Below are 20,140 nucleotides of genomic sequence, written 5' to 3'. Positions count from 1 at the left end.
TTAGTTAATGAACAATTTGAGTCAGCCTTCCTTCCCCCATGTGGGTTTCAGGAACCAGACTCAAGATGAAGGCCTCTAACAAACAACCCCACCTACTGAGCCATCTTGTCTGCCCAGTTTTTCTTTCATTATATGCCGCTTTCTTACTTGTTTTCTAACATTGCTTTTAATCTAGTAAGGTCTAACACTAGAGCACCAGGCTTACATAGGTTTTTTATAAGCAAATTAAGTAAAATTGGATGTTCAGAATTTTAAATGTTTAATTAATTAATTAATTAATTAATTTTTTTTGGTAAAATGGGCATGATGGCAAACATTTTTAGTCCTAGCTTTCACTAAGGAGCTCAGGCTAAATACACATAACAAGATCCTCAGGGTGCAGGGAACAAAGCACAGAGAGAGAAACAGAATGCAGCTCAACTCTTGGCACATTTAAGCCACTTGTTCAGGGCTCTCAACAACTACGGGCAGACACACTTTCTTATACCTTGCTACATGAAGAAGTTGTCATGCAAGTGTACAATGTACTTTATATAATTTTTTATTTTTTTTTATTTTTTGGTTTTTCGAGACAGGGTTTCTCTGTGTAGCTCTGGCTGTCCTGGCACTCACTCTGTAGACCAGGCTGGCCTCGAACTCAGAAATCCGCCTGCCTCTGCCTCCCGAGTGCTGGGATTAAAGGCGTGCGCCACCACGCCCGGCTATATAATTTTTTAAATGACATTAGTAAACCAGTCCACTGCACCCTACTGCCCACCTGTTTTTCCCTAGATTAGGTCTTGTTGTATTGCCAAGGGTGATCTTGTCTCCTGATGGCGAGTGATCTTACTGCTTCAGCCTCCCAAGTGATGGTGTATTGGTATTGGTACGGATATTCGTGACACTATTGTACTTTATTTGTCATGCCCAGAATATTTAGTAAGGAGAATGGAGAATCATCAGATGTTTTGTATGGTGGTGCACAACTTTAATCCCAACACTGGGGTCAGGAAGACTGACCTAGTCTACCTATCTAGCTCCAAGTCCACCAGGGTTCCTTCTTACTCCTACCCCCTAAAAGCTTAGATTTTTGACATAATTCAGCAAGACATCAGTATTCACAGTTGATTGAACTTGTTTATTAACTAATTGGTATCACTAGTGTCAAGGAATGTTTGTTGTTGTAGTTGTACTGAGTTTGTCTTTTATAGATATTCAAGTTCTAAAAACTAAGTATCTGCTTTTGACACATGGTCATTAGAGCTCAGGAGCCTCCCATAGGAGAGCCTCTGCCTCTGCCTCCCAGCACTAGGAATAAAGGAAATCAACTCTACTCACCTCAGAATATTGTTACTTAAGATGGCAGGCACTCAGCTTCCCAATTCCTATCATTGAAATGCATTATGAAATTGTTTAATGAATATAAGTGCCTAGGATAAGCCTGGCATGGTATGGCAGAAGGATCTGAAACCCTACATCTGATTTACAGGAGACTGCCTGAAAAATATAAATTTAAGGTGTCAGTGAATAAATATTGTTGATTTTATCAGCTGAAAAGTAGATTTTATAATAGAGGGTGGCAATCATACTTTGGACAATATGAAAAACTAGGAATGAAGTTTATTTAAGTGATTTTTTCTCAGGCACAATTAACTCAAGGTGCACTTAATACAGATGGAGGCAAAATACTCATATACATAAAAATAAAAGAGGTGTTGCTGGTTTGGAGTCCCATTCCTTTATTCCCAGCACATTGAAGGCACAACAGTGAGTTTGAGGCCTATCTGATCTACATAGTCAATTCTAGGACAGCCAGGGCTATAGAAAGAAACCATGTTTCAAAAGGAATAAAATAATGAATTAAAAAGTCAAGGATATCATGTCTCTAGAAAGTTCTTGCCAAGGCTATGCAGTTCTCTGTATAGTAGTGCCACAATGGAGTGGAAAGTACACCTCCTGCCTTTGTCTAGTCTTAACCTTGTGTGAGCAGAGTGCACGGCCTTGCAGCACAGAGCCTGGAAACACGGAGATGATAACACTGCTACCTTTGCTTGGTTTTGTTGTTGTTCTTTTTTTTTTTTTTTTTTTTATAGGACTTCTGTAATGACAAAAGCTATATTTCAGAAGAGACAAGAGTTCTTCTGTTAACAGGAAAGGTACTGTATATACATAATTGCTTGGGGATTTTGTTTAATGTGTGTTTTTTCTGCTTTCTGCCCCCAGGTTTGTGGGGAAGCATTGTGTGTTGGTATTCTCAGATCTTTTCTGCAATTAACCACTGTTCACAATTGCCACTTAGTCTTAAAGTAGTGAGAAGCTCAAATTCATTTAAAATTCATCTAGGGCAGATTTTCATAAGTAATAGAAGTAGATCAGAAAGACAAACAAGCCAGGTGTTGGTGACTCATGAATTTAATCCCAGCACTCAGGAAGGTAGATTTATCTCTGTCAGTTCAATGCCAGCCTGGTCTACAGAGTCAGTGAGGGCTACATGGAGAGTCTCAGGGGAGGAGAATAAAGAGATTAATATGAAAGGCTAAAACGATCAGAAGATTGTATTTCATAAAAGTGAGGTGATACAAAAGTATGTATTCAATAGTCTACTTCTAAGTTAAGTGTGTCGTTAGTTTCTGTGTTTTGGAGGTATATTTTGTTTCAATTAAGAAATAACAGATAAAAAACAATGAGATAGTAGTATTGCCTTAAGTGAAGTTAATGGATTTGCTTTTGCTTTTATTAAAAGAACCATAGTTGTTTTGTTTTGTTTTCAGAATTATCATTTCAGATAACACTCCTCGAACAGAACGACTTAACATTAAAGCACACATCTTAGCTCTCTAAAATTTTTCATATTTCTTCCCTTTAGGTGTGAAATAACAAGTGTGTGGTTTTTCTTTTCTTTCTTTTTTTTTTTTTTTCTTCAGCCAAAGCCTACTGGAGTATTAGGTACAGTGAACAAGCCTTTATCAGCAACAGGAAGGAAGCCTTATGTTAGAAGCGCCGGCACAGAGACTGGAAGCAATATTAACGCCAATTCAGAGCTGAGTCCTTCAGCCGGAAGTCGTTCAAGGCAATTTGTTTTTCTCTGAATACATCTTGTTTTCTTGCTCACTGCTTGCTTGGCATAATATTTCAACTTATTTTCAAGGCACTGGATCATAGGATGGACTTATGTAAAAGTATTATAATATTCATGTGATTAGGGGTTTTTTAATGAGACTCAAGAGTGTAGTGTATGTTTCCTGAGACAGGGTCTCACCACGTAACTTGATATTTAGGCTAGGTTGGCCTCAGATTCACCTGCCTCTGCGTCTGCTTCTTGGGTGCTGGGATTCAAGGTGCACATCTCTATACCTTGCTTAAAGAGTGCTTTTTGATCCAGTGCCTTGTTATGGGTCAGTCTATGTGCTTGTGGCAGGCCTCTTGCCTCAGCCTCTAGAATACTGGAATTACAATCCTAAATGCCACATTACATAGCACACTCCCCAAAATACATTCTAGAACACCAGTGAGGAATTTCAGGCAAGTGGATATATAGTAATATAACCGATCAATAAATAAAATCGATTATTTCATTTCTGAAATTCAAAGGCCTTGGTTTTGTTTTTGTTTGTTTATTTGTCTGTCTTTCTAGTAGGGAACAGAGTTCAGAGGCGTCAGAAACTGGAGTTAGTGAAAATGAGGAGAATCCTGTGAGAATAATTTCTGTCACACCTGTAAAGAATATTGATACTGTAAAGAATAAGGTAAATGTTATTCCATTGTTTATATCTCTGAAATTTGCACAAGACAGGGCTGGGGATATGGCTCAGCAGTTATGTACTCGCTGATATTTCAGAGGACCCAAGTTCCTTTCCTACACAGCAAAGGATAATGTTAAGGAGTCATTTCTCTCCTTCCATGTTGTTGAGGCAAAGTCTCTTGTGGTTTGTACTGCTCAACTTACTCGAGGCTGGCTGGACCCAGGCTTACAGATGCTTGCCATTCAATAAACTTTTCTGGCTTATGTTCTGGGAATGGAACTCAGTGTCAGCAGTGCCGAGTCATGTCCTCAGTCTTCCTGTGGCCACAGGGGCTTCTAACTCCTGACCCTCCTGCCACCAGATAGCTGGCATGACAGACATGTTCTACCATGACGTTCAAACTGGAACATCCAGCTCACCCATTCACTTTCCATTAGTCCGTCTGTCCATCCATCCATCCATCCATCCATCGTGTGTTACCCAGTATGTATGTATGAATGACTTGCAGTTTTTGTGGAAGCCAGGAGAAGAATTTGGATCCCTGGGGGTTTGAATTTGTGGTTGTGAGCTGCCATGTTGGTGCTAGGAATGAACCTGGGTCCTCCTCAGAAGCATTGGTCCCCACCTCCTCATCTTCTTTCTTCCTTTTTTAAAAGATTTAATCTTGTTTTATGTGTGTGATTGTTTTGCTGCGTATGCCAGTGAACCACATGTGTGACGAGTGCCCACAGTGATGAGAACAGGCTCTCAGGTCTTCTGGAACTGGCATTTCCCAGGGTCAGCAAAATAACAAGTACTCTAAGCCCTACACTAGCTCATGGAGCCCCACTCCCATTCCTTCCCAGTCTTCTTCACAGGGAAGAAAGCAGTGAAGCGAAACAATATCAGATGAGTCAGATCTTGTATGTGCTCTGCCGCTCGTTGACTTGAATTGATTTAGATTGCCTGCCTTCATTAACTTTCTGTTAACTTGTTTAATGAGAAGTAGCTCATCTCCTACTACAAGTAGGAATGGCTTGAAATAACATATTACTAGACAAAAATCAGGACTGTCTCACTGCCATAATTCTTTGCAGTACAGAAAGAAATAAGTCTGCTTACTATGGGATCCCTATATAGTTAAGTAGGCTGGGCATAAAGAAGCTGAAGCTACATACACTGCTATAGACATTGGGTCATATATACTTACAGTAGTCAGATGTAGTACATTCATGGCCTCATTATTACTTGTCTTGGTGAAGGATTTTATTGAGACAGAGTCCCAACTGCCCAGGTCCTTACTATTTCAAGTCCTTGAGTTCAGGCCATCTTCATGCCTCACTCTCTCAAATGCTAAGGGTATAGGTACATGCCACTACATCCAACTTAGCTGTGCATATTTACAAAAAACTCATTGTATTTGCTCTGTGTGTCACATAGTAACATAAAGATGAATGCTCAAAGAACTCACACCACATGGATTCAGGTGAGAGACATTATCAGAACTGTCTCCCTCCACATTTATCTTCCTAATTACTTGGTTTCCTTACACATGCATGTGCACCTAATTTGCATAAGTGAATGTGGCCTTATGGGTCTATCTGCTTTATAGCCAAGATTGACTTCAAACCTGAAATCTTTGTGCCCCAGCCTCCCAAGTGTTGAAGTTACACATCAGTTGCCATATTGCTTGGGTTTGGGCTTAGCTCAGCCATAGAGGACCTACCCAGGTCTAGGGCTCTAAGTCCCCAGTTAATAAAAACATTGACTGTGTGACTGACAGAGGTTGTTTTCCCCAGGAATCTCCCTGTTTCTTCAAATTACTTAATGTCTAGTCCTTTTCTGAGCCATTATGAGTTGTTGGGTGCGGTTTCTGTGGACTACTTTAGGGAAGCACTTGGATGCCCATCCTTGAAGAGAGATTTCAAGTAAGCCCCACCCATTCTGGAGATGTTTTTCTGGGAAAAATGAAATTTTGAAAAGATGAATTTTTTTTTTTCTTGCACAATGACCATTCTCTTCTATTTGTTGGGTTTTTTTGTTGGTTGTTGATTTTTTTTTTTTTTTTTTTTTTTTTTTTTTTTTGCTTTGTTGTCTCAATATGTAATCTGGGCTTATCTGGTACTTGGCTTTGTAACTGATGCTGGCCTCAAATTTATAGCCATTTCCTGCCACATCCTTCCACATACTGGGGTTATAGTGTATGTCAAGTCAAGCTTCTCTTTGCTTTAATTAAATAGAATTAGAACAATTAAAATTATAATTTGTTCCTAAAGTTCCTGTGAGAAGGCCAATTTCATTTGCCTTGTTACTGCTTTTTCTGAAGCCCATGATACCTGTTTTCATGACATGGGATCTTGTTACTTGTAAAATCATACTTGGGCTAGTGCTAAATTTTAAAGCGTAGTAACAATGGGTTAAATATAGATTTCACATTTTAAAAAACTTCAGTAATGCAGCAGCTAATAAGAAAACAAAAGAGGTTCTTTTGTTCTAGAGGCAGTATAATAAAGCTATGTTGCATTATGAAAATATCCCTTTCATGAAAATTCAGAGAATAGCCTTAGTAAACAAAGTAAACTAAAGAATATGATGGAAAATCAAGTAGAGTGTCTGTGAGTCTTACTGGTGTTTGTGTGTCTGTCACGGGTGTCTGCCCGAGAAAGACAGAAGGGTCAGGCTGTTACCTTTCATGGAGGGGAACATTTTGTTTGTTTGTAATCTTTTGAATCCAGTCAGTGCTGCTCACCCGACTGCTCTCATCTTGTCTGCCTGATCTTGTGCACTGAGCTCATAGGGGCAGTGAGTTCAAGAGCTGAGAGCACTCCCCCTCTTCCTTTGGTTCATAGGTGCTTTCTGCCCCTCTTCTGTGCTGTATACCCACACACAACTAAGGTGGGCTGCACGGCTAGCCTTATCCGCTGGGAGCTTACTTTTTTGTGTAATATAAGCAATTAATGAAAAACCTTAGTATTCCAACCTCTTTACAGCACTGTCAAGGGGTTGTTGTCATGGCTCCACTCACAACGGTTAACCTGATGATCTGAATTCAGTCCCAGGTCGCACATGGTCAGAGAGAGCGAGCTAACCCCTGCAAGTGCACACACACAAAATAACATGTAATGACATGTTTAAAGAACTTTCTAAGAGCTAGAAAGGCAAAGAGCATTTTCGGCACAACCAAAACTTAGCCATATCCAGAGGTTTCATGTATACCTGTAAAACCGCAGCAGAGGGAAAGACAGCAGAGTCAAGAACTACCCGTTTACTTTATTTCATTCATAATCTTTTTTACTACAACATTTGAGGGATTTATGTTTACAAATTTGTTTTTGTGCTCTTTTAGGAAAGATTATTGAATTTATAATCTATTTTACTATAACATTTGAGGGATTAATGTTTACAAATTTGTTTTTGTGCTCTTTTAGGAAATTAATTCTGATCAGTCTACCCAAGGCAACATCAGCAGTGACAGAGGAAAGAAAAGAATTGTAACAGCAGCTGGTGCAGAGAATATCCAAAAGCCAGACGAGAAAGTAGATGAGTCAGGACCTCCTGCTCCTTCCAAACCCCGGAGAGGACGTCGCCCCAAATCTGAATCTCAGGGCAATGCAACCAAAAACGATGATCTAAATAAACCTGTTAGCAAGGGAAGGAAGAGAGCTGCAGGCAGCCAGGAGAGTCTGGAGGCAGGGAATGCCAAAGCGCCCAAGCTACAAGATGGAGCCAAAAAGGCAGTTCCAGCAGAGAGACAAATTGATTTACAAAGGTAATGTACTCATCTTGTCTAAAATGGGAAAAGTCTGGAGGAGCATGCTTCCCCCACATTACCCATTGTATCGGAAATAGCAAGCACCTTCATTATGTGTATTGCTATAGTAAATGTAAAAAATGAGTGTGATGGTGCACACATGTAACCCAGCCCTTGGAGGCAGAAAGGGGGTTATGAGTTTAAAACCACCCTGGGCTGTGTAGCCAAGACTTTGTCTTTAAAAAGTGGGGAAGGAGGGCAAGGAGGGGAGGGATAGGGGAGAAGAATTAAACCCGTTTTTAATTACTTCTGAATTCTATGAAATGGATGAACCTTGAGGGCATTATGCAAAATTAAATAAACCAGTCTTGAAAGGACAAAATTCAGGATTTTTGTTGTTGTTGACAAAATTCCTGGTTTCTGTTGTTGTTGTTGATGATGATGACAAGCCTTGATTTGATCTAGGGCAGGCCTCCTGCTTTGTCCTCATGTGTGCTGGGCTGCAGCTGGGCCTGTGATTCGCAGCCTCTAAGGATTCTTTAGGAGTGGCTCTTGGAGACTAAGGGGACAGACAGACCTTAGGGAGCATGTATAAAGTTTCAGCTAAGCATGCTGGGAAGGTGGAACTAGGTGATGATGGTCTGGTGTGAATGAATGTACAAAACTCCACGGACATGTGTGCTGAAAATGGTTTGCTGCATAAAAATATGAGTTGACTGTTTATTCTCTGATTCTGGAAAGCAGAATCATTTCAGATTGATGTTTTAGAGATTTATAGATTTTCTTGTTTTGTTGTTTGTTTTATTTTGTTGGTTGTTGGCTTTTTGAGATAGGGTTTCTCTTTATAGCAGTGCTTGTCCTAGAACTCACTTTGTAGACCATGCTGACCTTGGAACTGTCTCTCCTTCCTAAGAACTGGGATTAAAGGCATGTGCTACCATGCCTAGTTGGCACTTGTGAGTACTTTTTTTTTAAATGTTGTTGGTTGGTTGGTTTTTTTCTTTGTTTGCTTTTGGGTTGTTGTTGTTTTTTGAGACACAGTCTCATTCTAGACTATGATGTCCTGGAAATCGCATTTTAGTCAAAACTGACCTTTAACTCTTGGCAGTCTTTTTGGTTTGGTCACTCAAGTGCTAGGTTTATAGACATGAGCCACCATGCCTTTATGCTGCTACGTTTATTATATACAGTCCTGAAAATAGGAGCTGAGAATGCATCTCAGTTGATAGAATGGTTTGCCTATTGCGCAGTGTCCTAGGCTTTGTTCCCAGCACCTTCTAACTGTGACACATAGAAATTCAGGGTCACCCGTGTCTGGTTTGAGGCCAGTTTAGCCTACATAAATAAGACTTGAAAAAGAAGAGATAGAGAGACAGAGAAGGGTAGAGAGAGAAAGAAGGTAATTTCCTGTGATATTTGTAAGGGTCTGTATTCTTGAGCACATCCCTCCCCTAGAGCTGCTATGTAGTCTCCCACGCATCGTCCTCAGGCCAGCGTCTCTTTTTAGCATTTCATAGTTTTCCGTTTTGAGCTCAGGTCTGTGGAACCTGTTAAAATGCTAGTAGACTTCTGTGAGTGACGACTTCTGTGATGCTGAGCTTCATGTGTGTGTTAGTGCATTCAAACTCAAAGCAGTGAGGGAGCAGGATTGAACACAGGATGGCTCAATGTTGTGATCCTAAAATACTGTCCTTTGAAGATTTAGTAACTGTTAAGTAAACATCAAAAATTTAACACAATCCCATTTTAAACTAGACTCTAAGCCAGCTTTCTTCAGAGCATACATAGAGAAAGAAAAGCCCCCAGCTTCAGGTTTAGTGAAAAGAACCAAAGGAAAGAGCGGAGTGGCAGGCATAAGAGTGGATAAACAACCAGCAGTGCTGAAGCTGATGAGTTCCCTGTAAGGCGGGCGGGGCCCTCAGCATTCGGGTAACTTCATTACAGCTATGAAGTAGTAACAAACTACTATGGGGGATCACAAGAAAAGAGGAACTGTATTAAAGAGCTACAGCATTAGGAAAGTTGAAAACCACTGGTATAATGGGTACATGGTATAATGTCTGATATATTTGTGTGTGTGTGTGTGTAAGTGTAATATTAGTAATAATACTAGTAATAGGAAAAGTTGTTGCAAGTATATTAGTACAGCCCTACTGAAGGAATAAGGAAGTGTGGCCATTATTTCAAATAAATCCTGCCCACCTCAGTAGGCTGCTAACAGTGGTAGCTGCAGATGTTTCTTTTCTGAGTGAGTTATTTTGAAATATCTTTTACACCGTCCGTGTTCAGTGTTTTGTATTTCTCCTTGTATTGTTTCTGACCCTCTTGATTTTACTTATTTTATTGAATCAAGTCTCACTTTATAGCACTGGCTAGCTTGGAAATCCCTTTGTAGACAAGCTGGGTTCTAATTCACAGCACTTTGCCTTTCACTGCATGTCAAATGCTAGACTTTCAGTCATGACTAACCATATCCAACTTTTTACTTAGGGGGAAAATGCCCTCAAACTCATTGTGTGATCTAGAATGACTCTGACCCTAAATACTGAGTGCATCAGCAGGTGTCACCTTACTCACCTGAAAGAGTTTTCTTTTGGTTTGTTTGTTTGTGTAGCTTATTTAATTAATATGGCTGCTTGGAATTGAACTCAGGACCTCTGAAGAGCAGTCACAGTGCTCTCAGTTGCTGAGCCATCTCTCCATCCCTACTTTTTTATTTCAGATTCTCACATTAACTGGCCTGGCCTTGCACTGAAGGATGACCATGCACTTTATTTTAATTTATTTGTGTATTATGTGCATTGGAAGTTTGACTGTATGTATGTCTGTGAGAATGTCACATGCCCAGGACCTAAAGTAATAGACAGTTGTGAGCTGCCATGTGGGTTCTGGAAATTGAGCCTGGGTCCTTTGGTAAAGCAGCCAGGTCTCTTAACCATTTAGACCTTGTGCTGTTTGTTTGTTTGTTTTTGTATTTTCTGTTTATTTTGTGTGCGTGTATCTATCTATATGCCATGCATGTAGGGATGTAGGGGTGCCTACAGATGTCAGGAAAAAAAGTATCTAATTGGGCTGGAGAGATGGCTCAGCGGTTAAGAGCACTGACTAACTCAGAGGTCGTCCTGAGTTCAATTCTCAGCAGCCACATGATGGCTCACAACCGTCTGAAATGGAATCCAACGACTTCTTCTGGTATGTCTGAAAACAGCAACAGTGTACCCATATACAATAATTTTTTTTTTTTTTTAAAGTATCTAATCCCTTGGAGCTGGAGTTACAGGCATTTGTAAGCTTCTGCTGTGGTTGTAAAGTTAGGTCCTCAGGAAGAGCAGGAGGTACCATAATCTATGAGCCACCTCTTCAGCCATTCTACAGTGCATGTGTGCTTGTCTCTGTGGTGTGTGTGTGTGTTCATGTGTATTCATGCATTTGTACGCACATGTGTGTGCATAGGTCAGAGGAGGGTTTTCCAACAGCATTCTGTAAATGAGGACCAGTAAGTGTCCTTTCCTTGTTTTAATCTGCATTTACAATAGTTTGTCCTCTGGAACATTTCTAAGACTCAGCCATTATAGCACCGCTGTCAGGTAAAGCAACAGTATCTTAGCAGCAGATGTTTGTCTTGGCTGTAAGTTTAATTGCTCCAGGATGATGTTTCTTTAGTCGAATTACTTTCTATTGTGTATTGGAACTATTAGCTAAAGGCACACTGTTCACTAAGTTCTGCATTGAAAGTAATATTGTGAGTTCCAGGTCAGCCTGAGTTACATCACAAAACCCTGTCTTTAAAAAAAAAAAAACAAACAAAAACCAGAAACAAAAGTCAGTGAGAGTGGCTCACACCTTTATTCCCACACCTGAGACCCAGAGGCAGGCAGATCTCCGAGTTCAAGGCTGGCTAGTTCTCAGACTTTTTTTTTTTTTTTTTAATTCAGAAACAAGGTACTGATGACGCAGCCTATAAAGGAACTTCCTGCCAACTCTTGACAACTGAGTTGTGACTCCACCTCCCCACATCCCACATAGTGCAAAGAGAACTAACTGTAATGTCAAACCTGGGTCCTCTGCTCTTATTCACCAAGCTATCTCTAGCCATTAGAATGAATTTTAAAATGTAAAAATAAAAGACAAGCATAAACACAAAATACTAGTAAATATCACTGATTCTTAATATGTTTTGCTTACACTCCAGTCCAGATTCTTCCATTAAGGAAGAATATCAGTGAATGAATATCAGTGGAGGTGGCTCACACACTGCTACACTGGATGCTTGCCTAGCATTCACAGAGATCCCGCCTTGACCCTCAGCATGAGAGCAGGCATCAGGCACCATGCCTGTAGTCCTCCAAGATGGAGGCAGATCAGCAGACGTTCAACTAATGGGCAAGACGATGGCGGACAGTCTTCATATTTAGTATTTATAGGAAAGTTGAACTTAAAGAATGTCTCTTCGGTAATGAATAGCAGTTTTGTTTAGATGCGTATCTGCCTAGCATGCTATGTGTAGGTCTTTGAGTTCAAGGATCTGGACTTCTCCTTTTTTGTTTTTATTTTTTTCTTCTTTTTCTCCTTCCTCTCCTCCCTCTCTCTCACCAAAATGTACCCTTGTTATTTGTAAATTTACTGCCTAATGTATAGTATTTTGTCCTATAATTTCATTTTTGAAAGAATTGATTGAAAATCTGTAGTTATTTGAGATGAACAGTTTTAACATTTTAAACAGATTAGTCCTGACCACAGAACTTGGCTATAGAACAGAAACTTGCATATTGGTCTTTAGTTTTATGTAGCTTAATGGATGATCCCCTGAAGTTTTATTTCACAAACTTAGATGGTTCTAACTTTGTGTTCTTCTGTTCCCAAGGTAAAAGGAGAAAATGAAGGCCAAACGGAAGCAGAGTCCAGGTTCTGTAGAAACTTGGATTCTAATGTCCCCAAACAGAAAACGAAGCTCACTTCAAATACACACTTTCTGCCTTGAAAACTGAACGAAGCTAGCCTTCCTTTTTACACAGCCTAAGTCCTCTGGTGAGATGTACAGCAGACTCTAGAGAGGCTAAGAGCATCTCTGTTCTTCCCTCCCCCGGACTTTTCCTGTGAAAAGTCAATAATTAAGCAAATTGCTTAACACTTGGTTCCAGGTCCTGCATACCTGGAACTTAAAGGCATAGTAACCATTTTTTCCATGCTGCAGATTTCATTTTAGAGAGGAACAGGGCGTTCATTCACTGATGCTGAGAACTGGTCCATCCTAGAGCCAAGAACCCCACGCCACACAGGAGAGCAGGTGTCTACTGAACTGAGGCTTTACAAGAGAGAGCAGATGACATATTTCTTCGTTTTCCTTTTGGAAACTTATGTATTATTCTTTCTGCCTGTCTACTTTTCTGCAAAAAATGAGATGTACAGATTTCTGTTCCCTGCTATGAAAAGTAATGTGGCAATTTTATAAATGTTGCTTTCTGATTTTTATCAGAATGAGAAAATAATTAAAATTATTGATCTGCAAGTAGTAAACACTTCATATTATGATTTCTCCCATTTTAGTTTAATATAATTTGCAATAAATGTACATATTGTTTCATAAGGCATATCAGTTTAGAATGGTTTTTACTCCTGTGATTATGATGAAATAATTGGGTTTTCAGGGAGTAAAGACTGTCCGGGATTTGGTTTTATAATTGTCACCAGATTTTTATTATTAATGTAAAAAAAGGTTGGTTTTGTTTTTAGGGTTTGTTTTGTTTTGTTTTTTGGAAATATCAGGAGATGGACACTGGCAGCTTTGTGAGGAACAGAGATGTGCTCTCGACGTCTGGCACCATGCTGTTGGGAAATAGGCCTTTTATTTTTGTCTGATAATTGGGGCTCAGTTTTTATTTTTATTTTACAGACAACTGTTACAATATTGTATTCCTTGGCATTCATTGTTCATCATAGATAATGTGTACAGTATTTCTGTGCACATAATCCTATTTAATTTTTTGCATAAAATAAATGCTTTTAGATGTCTTATGTAAGTCTTATCTTTTTATCATGCTTTGCTTTCTTAGGAATTTTTATGTGAAAGGGCTAAAGTCACAGAAGGACATGACTACAGCCAACTCTCCCTTATCTATGTAAAATAGTGACTGTGCCTCAGGTGCTCGGTTTATAGGACTATGGACATGTGCAAGAATGAGGAGACATTTGAAATTAATTTTCTCTTATCCTCCTCAGGTGTTTTGCCTGTCTCCACTGTTGCCGCTTGGCTTGTACCCAAATCCTAGTGGGACTGCTGCTCTGTTTGCATTATGACTTGGTCTTGCTGGGATGAGTAAAATCACTTGAAGTATCAACTCTCCAGAATGAAAGTCATTGATAGTATGTCAATTAGGTTCTCATAGATAAGTGAGAGTTGGCTATAAATTGATTCTGGGTGAAAGGTGGGCTTCTTTTAAGTATTTTACATGTACATGTTTAGGTGTCAGAAGATGGCTAGAGAACAGTGAATACCAATGATAGAAACAATATTTCTTGAAAGGGCGTAAAAGCCCTGCTCTTCCTGTTGCCTCCAATCTGCTGACAGAGCATCTATGCATACCGTCAGTCAGGTCCCTCATTCAATCAGTGCTATATTCTATTTACAAGTTTGACTTAGGGCCACCAGTTTGTCACCACCAAAACGTCATTGCTGGAATCCAGTGAACTCTATGTTGAGCAGTTAGTCACACAGTGTAAGTAAGGTTCCTAAATGTTAAGGGTACTCATCAGAATACAGCAAAACATGCTGTATTCACATCTGTTACAGCTCTTCGGAGTTTTGCATTGAAACAGTTACTGTCAGGGTCTGTTCCTCATGGGTGCATGGTCTCTGGCACTAAGAGAGGAAAGAGTAAACTGGTTGGGGATTAAGCAAATTGAGAGGGACTTGTTTACTGGAAATGTGTCAGGTTTTCTTTGAAAAAGAAAATGTTAAAATCTCTTAGGAATTTGGTATTTACATCTCAGAGAAATACAACACAAAAGTGCAGACTTATAATTGAGAATTAATGTTAACCCTTTGTGTCTAGTTTGAAGCTTCTTGTATTTGTCTAAAACTACAAGCCAGAATTTTGTATCTCCTTTGATAAAAAGTGTGTATACTGTAAAGTAGTTTTGCATATTCTTGTGCTGCACATGGGCTGGATTTTTAGAATTTTTTTAAAGACTTTAAGCTGAACCTTGTAATTTGTGTAAATGACAAGTGTAAAATCCTTCCATAAAATGCTTAAAATATGCACTGTTTCAAATAAAACCAAGAAATGCAGCATTATGTAGAAGTGTGGAAACGTGAATATTCATGTGCCCATGTGAAGGGCTGATGAAGGGGTCCATCGTGTACTTTCCATTTTCAAGCCTCTGATGTAGCTCACAGTGACAGTACTGGGGGACCAATTCTGATGGATCTTTGCCAAAGTTTCTAATCTGTTCTTTAACTTAAGAACTTAATTATCATTGTTTCCTACTGTTCTCTGTGTCACAAATGGTGGACATTATATACTAGGTTTTTTGTTTTTTTTCGAGACAGGGTTTCTCTGCCTCCCAAGTGCTAAGATTAAAGGTGTGCGCCACCACCGCCTGGCCATGTATAACCGATACATAAGATGTATAAGATTCAGATAGAATAAGAGGTTAAGAGAGGTCATCAGCCTATCTATGTCTGATGCCTCCCATAGTTGGCCTCTTGATAGTCGTGATAGGCTATAACGTGCCTAAAAAAGACTAAAGGCAAAAAATATTGGGGGGGGGGCTTTATTTGTACTGCTTTTTTTTAAATCATTAGTCTCCAGACAATACACTATAAATTAGTCCTTTGTTTTAATAAAAACTAGATGTTCAGTATTCCCAGAATGAAGTATAAGGCAGAACAGGTTTCAGTCTTATGTGGTCACTACACTCTTTGATATGGGCTTAGAACATTTACAAAGGTAGGATATCTCAAAGGTAGGTTGAGCATGGGCCTCAACCAATATCCATAGTGAGGGACCGGTGTATTGATCAGACTTCTCTGTCTACATTCCAACAAGTCTCTTACCAGCTCTGACCACTGAACTTGCTGGCTGCTCAGGTAAAGTAACCCTCAGGCTGCCAAGCCTTCTGTCACTTCTGTCACTCATCCTCTTTCACTGTTCCTTTCCTGGTTGTTGTTTTATTAAGATTTGCTTGAATTTATGCCTGTTTTGATTGCATGTGTACCACATGGTATGCCTAGTGCCCTTGGAGGTATAGTTGTGAGCCCCCATGTGCGGCCAGGAATTGACCCCTGGTCCTCTGCGAAAAATAAGTGCTCTTAATCTTTAAACTCTCTGACACCCCCATCCCATGTAGTTAAAGAGTTATTTTATGCAGGGTCTTATGCATAAGTTGTCCTTGAAGGCACTGTGTAGTTAAGGGTGAACTTGAAGACCTAGTCCTCCTGCCTCTACCCCTAAAGAGTTGGAACTGCTAGCCCCACAAGCCTTTGCCTTATACTTACACCTGGAAAAAGCCGGAGCTTCCAGATTAACAACCTATGTGCACACAGGCACACACTCTCATTAGGATAACAACCTGGTTGCTTGTCTTCCGTCTGGCCGCAAATTCTAGCACAGGCATAGAATGTCTCATTTCTCAGGTTGCTGGCCCAAGGTGATGATCAGGATTTCAGGTGGGGGAACTCCCAGATGATCTTCCCTTATCAACACTTGTTGCCTTTCTCCCCTTGGAACCCTTTTTCTCCTGACATTACCTAGCAAAGACTATATTATATCAAACAAAGTCATTCTCTGTAAACAGCACTGTATTCCTTGTTTCTGGGGGAGCTTGAACGACATCTAACTAGAGGTGGCCTTACTTTGAAAGGCAACCTAGTATACATAGTGGTCTATGCAGGAAGTTAAAGGAAGGCCACTCAGTTCTCTCCTATTACAGAAAAGGGAGAAAGGTAACTAGCTGAGAGCTGATAGGAATGCAAAGTCTTTTACAGCATCATAATTAAGAATATATAGCTTATTCTCAATTTCTTTTTTTTTTTTTTTTGGTTTTTTGAGACAGGGTTTCTCTGTATAGCCCTGGCTGTCCTGGAACTCACTCTGTAGACCAGGCTGGCCTCGAACTCAGAAATCTGCCTGCCTCTGCCTCCCGAGTGCTGGGATTAAAGGTGTGCGCCACCACCGCCAGCTTCTCAATTTCTTTAAAAGCTATTTTGTCTTAAATAGTATGATTGCTGTATGGAAGATAAGCAGTAGAAGCTAAATAATACAGATGGGCATGAGTGTGTGGAGTGAGGAGTAGCAAGAATCACACTGAATATAGGATCTCATGATGATAACAAACTAGCCATATAGCTATGACCGACTTTCTCAGACCCTCCTGCCCCCACATCTCTAATACCTGGGATTATAGGTATATGCAGCAATTGATGAGAGCTTGTCATGATGATGATAACATGACTCCTGAGGGCCATGTTTTCTGTAATGAAACCTTTCTAAAATTGAATTGTGGTCGATGTGGAAATCTTTGCATTAAATCATGGAATTATACACTTAAATTGTTCTCTAATTTTATTGAGGTATAATTAGCATTTTTGATGTTCTGAAATGCTATAAATAAATGGACTGTATAGTACACTATAGATCTTTCAGGGTATCTTAGAAGCACATATACACAGATAACACATTCTTGGCAGCTCTGGGTGTTGAGTCCTGGCTGTCACAGGTCAGGCATACTCTGCCCCTGAGCTACAACCCTAGTTTTCTCACAGCAGATGTCAGCACACAGCGACATAGTGGGGGCCACCATGCTAATGCTGTGGTTGTATACACTATTTAAAATTTATTTCAGTATTGTGTGACCAATTCCCAGCTTCCCTTTTGGTAAACATTAACATTTTCCTACAATTGTTACCTTTTTTGTTTCTATCAGTCCCACTGCAGTTCATGCTAGTGTGGTGCTGTACATGGCAGATCTCCCAAGAATCTCTCTTGCTCACTCATAGGAAGTACTCTCTGGTCCAGCCCACACTGCAGGGCTGCACTTGGCTGCTCAACAGCGGCTGTCATAGACCTCCCCTCATTTTTCCCTGTTCTAACTCATTTTTCCTTCACATAGTCTCTCCATTTAGGTTCTTCCATATCATCTGTGTTCTGAAAGTCCAAATGGAAGACCAAGTTTGAGAACTTGAACATGTAAATATTCTACACTGGCACATCAGCTAGGTATGGAAGTCAAGAGTTAGAAATGCTTTGTAAACAAGACAGTCATTCTAATGCTGTGTTGTTGAATCCCAGCCTTCTGGACAAAAGGTAAAAACTGCTTAAAAACAACAAGGAGGTAGCCTGCATTCAAAACTTGAAAGTTTCCATTGTCAAGAAATGGTGTTTTATTTTCAGATTTTCCCCCCAAACTACGAGTTTTTGTGTTTTGTTAAACAATGCATTGTGCTGGTAAAATTACCCTTTGCTTAAGACAGGATCTCACTGTAGGAGTTGTGTGGCCCAGGATGCCCTTTTTCCAGTGTTCAGTACATGTGTGCTCATCTTGTGGTGATCTACGAAGCCCAGTCTCTCCTGAATGCTGCAGATAGTGTTTACCACTATGCCTGGCTTTTGATCAGGGTCATGCATTGATACTTGGTACCGTTTTTTTAAAACTCTGCAGAACGTTTCTGTTTGCATAGATATTTTTTTCATGGACTGAGTCCAGAAATGCCACATCCCATTTACAAATGTCTTTGTTACTTTCAATGTCACGTGCTGTAGGACTGATGAGGCCCAGTTGTCTGGCAATTCTGGGGGTCACTCAGCCTTCTCACCAAATCCCTTTGTGCAATGCTTGTAAGATGATCTCACTGAGGTGTAACTGCTAGCAGCATAGAAACTGACTAGGAGACAGCTCAGATGGTAAAGGACTTGCCTTACAATTTTGAGGCCATGAGTCCAATACCATGTTAAAAGGTTCGGTGGGGTAGGACAATTACAAGTGGGTCCCTATATAGCCCCCCCTGCGTGCCCCAGGTCCCAGTGAGACTCCCAAATCTTCCCCGGCTCTCAGCTCAGCCCTGCATCTGGCAGGAGCTGACTTACCAAGCTTCTAAGTTCACTTGTCCTTTGCAAACAATAACAGTCTTCCATCCATCCAGTCTACCGCTGGTCACGACATCCCAGAGGGTGTGTGTTAGTCTTTGTTGTTTTTTTCCTTTTGAAAACCAGCATCAGTCAGGCATGGTGGCATACACCTTTAAGCCCAGCACTCGGGAGGCAGAGGCAGGCGGATTTCTGAGTTCAAGGCCAGCCTGGTCTACAAAGTGAGTTCCAGGACAGCCAGGGCTATACAGAGAAACCCTGTCTTGAAAAAACAAGAAAACCAGCATCGTTCCGTGCTGGCCTTGAACCTATTTCTGCCTCCTATTGCTGTGATCAGGGTGTGCACCACCACAACTGGAGCTAAAATATCAAACCCATGTTGCAATTTCTAAAAGGCAAATCCGAGTTTGCATGATATAACAGCTCTACTGTCTCTTGAAGACATCCTCATTACATAAACATTTAATCCTGGCACTGGGAGAAAAAGTCCCCCAAGGTTGAAGCCAGCCCGCCATATTGTAAATTCCAGGACAGTGAAACCCTGTATGAACAAGTAAAATAAAAACCCAAACCTTAGCAACGATACAGTATGATGTCAAAGCCAAGCTAACATACTCAAGGAGGTATGTTTCTGTAATTGAGCACATCTCCTTTAAATTTATCTAAGAAGGGTAGTGCTAGGCCCTGGCAAGGACACCACTGGCTGCATCACAAATGGGCCTGATGCAGTGTCACTTCCCGTAGGACCCACACTGGCTCTCCATGGCTGCCCTCCAGGAAAAAGATCTCTTCAAAGGCATGAACAGACCATTGCCACACTGAAGGGAGGTGCCATTATATGGATCTGAAGGTGTTTCAAAGTACAAACAACACTGGTAGAAACTGGAAGTGCAATGGGTCGGAAGACTTGCTTAGTGAAGGGACACTGCAGGCAGGGACTGGGGTGCACACTACTGGCAACGGAACCCAGAGCCCCATACATGCTACAGGACCTACCTGAGCTCATGTGCCATCTTGTTTTCATGCATGCTCTTTCATGAGGATCTGAGCCTGAGTCCCAGAATCTCAAAACAGGCAAGGACACACACAGCACTAGTGTAAGACCCTTTCCGAAAGCGAAAGACATTAGGTAGCCTCTGACTCACATGCAAATATGTATTAATTGTGACACCAGTAGTAGCAAGAAAAAGGAGGTAGCATGCTTTCCTCAGATCTTTTGTCGATACAAAAAAATCCTTGTGCTTGAGGCTTCTGTGCAACACAGGCACCCTGTCACTGATTCTCAAAACTAAAAGTGAACATTTGGAATAACTGTCATGAACAAAGACAATTGTGCTAGTGATGTAAATAGGCTATTTTGGGATTGCAGTTTGCTTTTAAATGTTTTGTCTTAGACTATAAACCCTACTCCCCAGTTTTTTTTGTTTGTTTATTTTAAACAAAGAATCTATGAAACTCACTAGTCTCAATCATAGCAATCCTCCAGCCTCAGCGTCGCCAGTGTCAGGATTACAAGCATATACTATACTCTTCTCAGTTTTAAAGTCAGTACTAGAGCCTCAAGTATGCTCGGTGTACTCTGCCCAAGTATAGCCCTGCTTTCA

The 20,140-nt window shown here is 40.5% G+C and overlaps 1 protein-coding gene across 5 annotated transcripts in view; it reads left to right on the top strand.

Moving 5' to 3' along the window:
* The window catches only part of Pds5a (PDS5 cohesin associated factor A), an 87,797-nt gene extending 74,330 nt beyond the window's left edge, over window positions 1-13,467 (top strand). For 2 of the 5 annotated variants that reach the window (XM_085836718.1, XM_085836722.1), the window contains 5 exons: window positions 2,073-2,135; window positions 2,904-3,049; window positions 3,614-3,725; window positions 7,130-7,470; window positions 12,317-13,467. In XM_085836718.1, coding sequence (XP_085692844.1) covers window positions 2,073-2,135; window positions 2,904-3,049; window positions 3,614-3,725; window positions 7,130-7,470; window positions 12,317-12,320 — 666 coding nt within the window. In that variant the 3' untranslated portion in view covers window positions 12,321-13,467. Of the gene's footprint in view, window positions 1-2,072; window positions 2,136-2,903; window positions 3,050-3,613; window positions 3,726-7,129; window positions 7,475-12,316 lie in introns of those variants that run through there. The other 3 variants (XM_085836720.1, XM_085836719.1, XM_085836721.1) reach the window with 3 other exon arrangements.
* Window positions 13,468-20,140: the final 6,673 nt, after the last annotated feature.

This window comes from Mus caroli, unplaced genomic scaffold, assembly GCF_978045245.1.
Source record: "Mus caroli unplaced genomic scaffold, Mus_caroli_1 scaffold_4, whole genome shotgun sequence".
NCBI classification, from domain to species: domain Eukaryota; kingdom Metazoa; phylum Chordata; class Mammalia; order Rodentia; family Muridae; genus Mus; species Mus caroli.
Note: the sequence above shows the minus strand (reverse complement) of the source record. Positions and strands in the feature narration are given on the sequence as shown.